A 6,672-nucleotide genomic window follows, 5' to 3' on the forward strand; every position below is an offset into this window, starting at 1 on the left:
ACCACCAGGGGACTCATTCTGCTTGGGCAATGTGCTGAGCACACCGGGGGGTTGGTGTTTCTCACTCTCTGCCTGGCTGCCCCAGGCTCCCCAGCTTTCCTTATGGCACGCAGGGATGCACTGTACCCCCCTGTGGGGAGCTTCCAGCCAGGAGACGGTTGCAGGTGGGATGTGCCCATCCTGCTCTTTTCCTCCCTTCTCCCTTTCAGTTCTTCCCCATCTGTTCATCAGGTTGGATATTAGTAGGAACAATTTCTTCTCCAAAGGAAGGGCACAGGCTGCCCAGGGAGTAGTGAGGTCATCATCCCTGGAGGTGTTCCAGAGGTGTGGGGATGTGGCACTGAGGGATGTGGGCAGTGGGCACAGTGGGTGTGGTTTAGGGTTGGACTTGGAGATCTGAGAGGTCATTTCCAACCTAAATGATTTGGCCCTGCACGTGGCAGGGGAGTTGAAGATTCATGATCCTTGAGGTCCCTTCCAACCCTGGCCATTCTGGAATTCTGTGAATGATTCTGTGATTCTATGGTGCCTTCCCAGTCGTAAGCTATCCTTCTCTCTGCATGAAAAAAGCTAATTGGGGGGGAAGAGGAAAAGCAATCCGAGTCGATAGTTTTTTCCAATAACCTTCCCTAAAATCTCACCAGGTTACATTATACTCTAATAGGCTTTAAGTCAATCTGCCTAATGCCATTGCAAAGGTCAATTAAATTCACCCTAAAAAATTTACTCTTGGCTCACTATACATTTGGAAAATGAATTAGAAACAAGCTGCCTGAGAGGTTTCTGATATCTTCCTAATGAACATGCTTTCTAATGGAAGAAAAGGAAAGAAAAACGCTGCCAGAAAAGCCCTTTGAACAAAAGAGTTTGCTGGGTCTGGTGGGGAGCATGGAGCTGAGCTCTTGGGGACGTGGTGAGTGGGCACAATGGGGATGGGCTGGAGTTGGACTTGATGATCTCAGAGGTCTTTTCGAAACTGAACGATTCTGTGGTTCTGCAGATCTTTGTTAAAGAGAAGCATGACAAAACAGAGGCCAAAGGAAGGAAGAAGGCACGCTTCCATGCCTTACACTGCACATGTTTATTAATTCCAACCAGGTATGGCATGACAAGCTAAGACAGCTGAAATGACTTAGCTTTTCAGCCATGACTCATCACTAAAATATCTAGTCCTTCCCATAGTCATACGGTTATGATCTTTGTGGCAATTCTGGCCTTATCTAACAGAAAATTTCTTATTTTGTTAGGTTACTCCTCTTCTGAATTAAGAACTGGCAAAACCAGTGCAGAGGAAGCAAAGGAACGTGTGGCCACAAGAGCTGCTCCCTTTGGCAGTAGACAACTGCTAGATTAACAGCTCTTTCCATACCCCACCTTTACTGTAAGGAAACAGAGAAGGTACACTAACCATTCCCCAACTAAGGAAACAAGGAAGAATATTTACCTACCAGTTATTCAGAATAAAAGACAAAATGACAAACGGGCTCTAATAAACCAAACCTATATTCAAACCCTAACAAGCAGCAGATGATAAAAGCAATAACAGAACTCCTGGGATGCTGATGAATGGACTGTTAAAAGGAACTACTCTACCATAACCCAAAACAAAATAAGGATGTTTGAGGGGTATTGTGTCAAAGTCAAGAAATTACTGTGAGATGTTTTGGAAGAAGCACTGAAGTGAAGAAAAAGGAAAGGTCCAATGGGTAGAAAAAGCATAGGATAACAAGGGTGGAGGAATAAGGGGAATAACAAAGGCTGACTGTGTGCAAGCTGTCAGTATGCTTTCACGGTTGGACCCTTTGTCACTCGGTTAGAAACAGAGATTAACAAAAATGCATAAGAATTTCCTACATGAGCGTGCTTTCTCACATTAATGTGTGCCTGTATGTATTCGTCCTAACAAAATTCAAACCTGGTTAACCACATCAAGCAGGAATTGAATAAGATCTTACTTGATGGAACAAAAAATTACAACTGGAAATAAAGTTTCATAAGTATTAGTGATCCACATACCTATAAGCTCAGCAACTGCACTGAAGGGCCAGGTGTGACTGGTAGAGTTGGTATGCAAGAACTTTGGGCAAAGCTGAAATAAAACAGAAACAACAGCATCAGTTTGTGATCCAGGGTGAAGTTACAGAAACCCATCAATGCTTCCATCCAAAAGTAACAACCTTAACACAAGCACTCAAATATTAAAAATGTACATTTTAAACCATGAGTATTAATCTGGAAAAAAAAACAAAACACCTAATACACCCAGTGACTTACTGTTTAATGCCACTGCTCCCTTTGCCCATATTGATCAAAATTGCCTGTTACTGGGACCTGTCAGATTCTTTCAAATGGTAGTTGGTACTGCTGGCAATTCAGAGTCGTATATTTCAGCCTCATTTATGATCAGCTGTAACCACAAGAATGTAGGCACTACTAGGACTAGATGGCAACGTGCACAATAAAATATGTATTTATGTGACACATTTTATAGATGTCAGTGACAAAAGTATTCTCAAGTCATTTATGAAAGCCTAGGTTTGTATACATTCACTAGACCAAAAGAACAGGAAAAGCAGAACTGGGAATCACATAACTTATGGTTTTGTCAGTGCAATGTTTGGGGAAGTTTAGCTGTTGATCTTGGTATGGCTGTATTTGCAGAGAATATCTGTAATTATAATTTTACAAGCTCTTGGGCACAGACAGCACACATATATGCTTATGTCTTATTGGTGTAGTTACACTGGTGGCACATAAAAAGCATCTAGGAATATCCAATGCTGGAAATAGCTCCTGTGAAGTACAGGTGCATGAGAAAACATAATCTATACTATACATAAAATAAGGAAAATATTTCAGAATAGCACTTATGTATCCACACAATCAATTTTATACAACTGCTACAGTGACAATCACTTTCACATAATTAGTAAGGACTAAATTAGAGGAAGCAACCACTTTGGGTCCCCAAGATCATTTATCAGAGAACAGAATAACACTAGAACAAGTTCCAGAACCAGGTGCCACAGCGGGAGCAAAGCTGCAGCAGCCCTTGTTCAGATCAACATCTTCTGCCAAGAAATCTCACCTTGATTCAAAGGTCATAGAGAGCCCCAGACACACTTTTGGACTGCAGCTTAACCCTGGTATTTCTCCACCAGGTTAGACTGCAAGTAATAGACAGACACTACACTCTTTACTGTCATGTGTTTTATAAACTGTGGTGAATTCAATCAACCCAAGTCGCTGTGCTTTTTTAAAAATTCCTAACAGATGCTTATAAATAATTTAGGATTTAAGACATTGAGCCCAATTACTGGAAACAGCATGTACACTACAGCTCTTGGTTAAATGGAGCTTTCAGTTTCTTCATCTACTACATGACAGCTCAGCAGATCTTAAGACTTGGGGGGAAAAAAAAAAAAAAAAAAACCCCATGTAGTTTTGAAAGGTGAGAATTCAAAGTTGTGAGCCTCCCCTGGTCAGACAGTGCTAAGGAAAGAAAGAACTTCAGCATCTCTCAGACTGACATAATCAGAGCTGAGCGTCCTCTTTTATGTGAGGCAAAGTGTAGATCAGTATGGCAAGAAAATCTTCTCATGCAGTGCCTGGATAACACGATGCCTCCCATTCCTTGTGTCACTGCTGCATACTAGTGACTAACTTTGAAAAGAAACACCTTTTATAAACAAACAGGAATTCCACCAGTCTCTCCTGGATTGCTGTTTCAGATGGTAAGGTTGTGAAAAAGGCTGAGAGGTGGTACCCAGCTGCAGAAATGTGAACAGTTATACAAAACCAGAAGATATGAGTTAGAACACGAGATCTTTAAGAAATTGGTTCTTGGCTCTAAAGCTCCCTCAGCTAAAGGTGAGCATCCTGGAGGGCAGTTCACAGGAAAAGCTACAGAATCACAGAATGGCCCTGGCTGGAAGAGACCTCAAGGATCATGAATCTCCAACCCCCTGCACACGCAGGGCCACCAACCTCCCCATTTCATACTAGACCAGGCTGCCCAGGGCCCCATCCAATCTGCCTTGAACACCTCCAGGGATGGGGCACCACAACCTCTCAGGGCAGCCTGTGCCAGCAGCTCACCACTCTCTCTGTAAAGAACTTCCTCCTGACATCCAGCCTAAATCTTCCCTCCTTCAATTTAAAACCGTTTCCCCGTGTCCTGCTTTCAAAGAGTTGCAGCAGATAGCATCATTTACTAACAGAAGGCTATGAAACAAGGATACACAAGAAAATCAGACTAAGAAGATGGAGAAGAGTGGTTGAAGGGCACTCCCTAGCTTCCTTCAAAGCATATCCAGCTGCTACCACAACTGAGGTGGAACTCGGCGGGAAATAGTTAAGCCTATTTAGCTTTATGAGTTATGCAGTACTAGGATACAGTATGAGTGTTAATCCCCAGGCGAATGCTCGCTTTTGGTTATATCAGTATGGCTGTGGTTGAGACGATCCAGCTGCTTTGTACACCGACCAAAAAATATTTTGTCAGTGAGTGGGTTTTGGTTAGCTATTTCATTTGGCATCCTGAGACCAAGTGCAGCAAATCCTCTTCTGAAAATCCAAGTAAACTTTAAACTGTATCTACAACTCATATGACAGAAAGACTCACTGTACCAGGCAGAGCATCTCCTACAATTATGAACAGTAAATATTTAACAATAAAACAGCAGTTTTGAGAATTTTAATTTTCCAAGGAAAACTGAATTATTCCATCTCTCATGGATCATCTAATGCACAAATCACAACTACTGAGCAAGCAGCCTTGTCTATCAGAGCTATTTTGCAGATTTTGGCTGAACAACGCCACTATCATTCTCCTCCTCCTGCTTTTCTTCCATCTGGGTGCTCGTCCCCTTTCCGTTACGTTCTCCCTTCATCCTCCCTTTCAGTTATGCTGATACACCTACATGACCACAACAACAAACTGTATCACAGAGCTGATGCGCATTACAACTCATTTTTTAAATTGTATTTTTAACCTGGATCACTTTCACAATATGTCTCATGGTGCAACTGAGCAAACATTTTACCAGAGCAACAACAAAAGATAAACACCAGAATGAGAATGAATTGCCAGGCCTGCTTACACCAGCTGTGTGGTTCATGCACGCCTCTGAAACTAATGCACACATTCTGGTGAAGCCCAACTTATTTCCAAAGAGCAGTGGCTGACAGAAGAGACCAAGTGCCAGTTCTGCATTGCTCTTTGCTGGGAAACATTGTCCGAAGGTATAGAAAGGTGTTATCTGTTAAAACAACCATTATCAGCTGTTCCATCTCTGCACTGAAAACCTACCTAAATAAATAAATAAATAAACGCTGCAATTAGAAATACATTGAATGAAAATCTTAAGTTATGAGTAGGGACCAATAAATAAATAAATAAAATCCTAAATATAGATCAGAAAGTTACCAATTGCTGTTAGCTACACCAATTCTAGTTGAGACTTCTCATCTGTAAGTTTGCCAATGCGATTTCTACCCGAGATAGATTTTAAATCATAGCCCAGGTTGTGCTACTCACAACAGATGTTAACGGAGGCACGCTTTTCCCCTAAGTTAAACTACTCATGCATTCAAAAGCAAAGGGAGATTTTACCTTTTTTTTTTTTTTGAACTTTACATTATCTAAAAAGCCAGGTGAGCAGTTCCCTAATAAAATCAGGCACTTAGAGCAATTACAGTGCTGAAATGAAAGTGCAATTCCCAAACTTCAAACAGGTGACACACGTAACCTCTGCAATCACGCCAATTAATTTAAGGTAATTTAAGCAGTGCTGAGAGCACACTGATGCATCATAAATCACAGAATATCCCGAGTTGGAAGGAACCTATAAAGATGACCCAATCCAATACACATGATGTATGCTTTACATTCCGACACCTGAGCGGTTATTTTCCTGTAAGGATCCAGCTTCCCCCCACAACTTAATTCCAGATTTCAAAGCAAGGCCCCAAGCCACGTGTTTGCGTTGCTAGCGTACTTAGAGGCGTACAACCACACAAACGAGAAAGTCCCTCGAAAATAGCCAGTTTCAGCCACAGTGTATTGAGCAACTGAAAGAACAGCGGCATCCCCGCTCGCAGTGAGAGTAAATAAAGAAGCCACCAGCTGCAGGAAAAGGACGGCAGCGAGCAATGCGAGGCCGAGTAGCGCAGCACAACAGCGGGTCTGGCGGAGCCCACCCCCAACCGGCCTCGGCTGTTAAGACGGCCCGACCACCTCCCGCCGGGAGCGGCTGCAAGCCCGACTGGAGCTGCCTCCCCGCAAGGGCCCGGCCCCAGGCACACCGAGCCGCCCTGCAGCCTCCCGCTTGGGCTGAGGAACGGCGGCCGCCGTCCAATCGCCCGCTTCCTCCTCCCAGAGGCGTTCAGCGGGAGCTTCCCTCAGCCTCCGCGGCCCCGCGCAGCCAGCCCGGTTCGCCCCTCCTCCTTCTTCTCCTCCTCCGCCTCCTCCTTCCTCGGTAAGGGCCACCCGGCCTCTTAGAGACCCCTCCACCGCTCCCAGGCCCGCGCTGAGGCGCTCACCGCGCTGAGGCGAATGCCGCCCTGAGTTTTCGCCGCCATCTTTTGTGCTGCAGCGACAGCCGGGGCGGGAAGGAGCGGGGAATGGGGGCGTCGGGGAGCGCCCAGAGCGCGCACATCCGCCTCGCCCCC

The 6,672-nt window shown here is 44.4% G+C and overlaps 1 protein-coding gene across 1 annotated transcript in view; it reads right to left on the reverse strand.

Annotated features, from left to right (window-relative positions):
* Window positions 1-6,666, reverse strand: part of MORC4 (MORC family CW-type zinc finger 4) — a 28,737-nt gene extending 22,071 nt beyond the window's left edge. The window contains 2 exon segments of the mRNA XM_003202885.4: window positions 2,017-2,089; window positions 6,544-6,666. Coding sequence (XP_003202933.2) covers window positions 2,017-2,089; window positions 6,544-6,582 — 112 coding nt within the window. The 5' untranslated portion in view covers window positions 6,583-6,666.
* Between the last annotated feature and the right edge of the window lie 6 nt (window positions 6,667-6,672).

This window comes from Meleagris gallopavo, chromosome 9, assembly GCF_000146605.3.
Source record: "Meleagris gallopavo isolate NT-WF06-2002-E0010 breed Aviagen turkey brand Nicholas breeding stock chromosome 9, Turkey_5.1, whole genome shotgun sequence".
NCBI classification, from domain to species: Eukaryota; Metazoa; Chordata; class Aves; order Galliformes; family Phasianidae; genus Meleagris; species Meleagris gallopavo.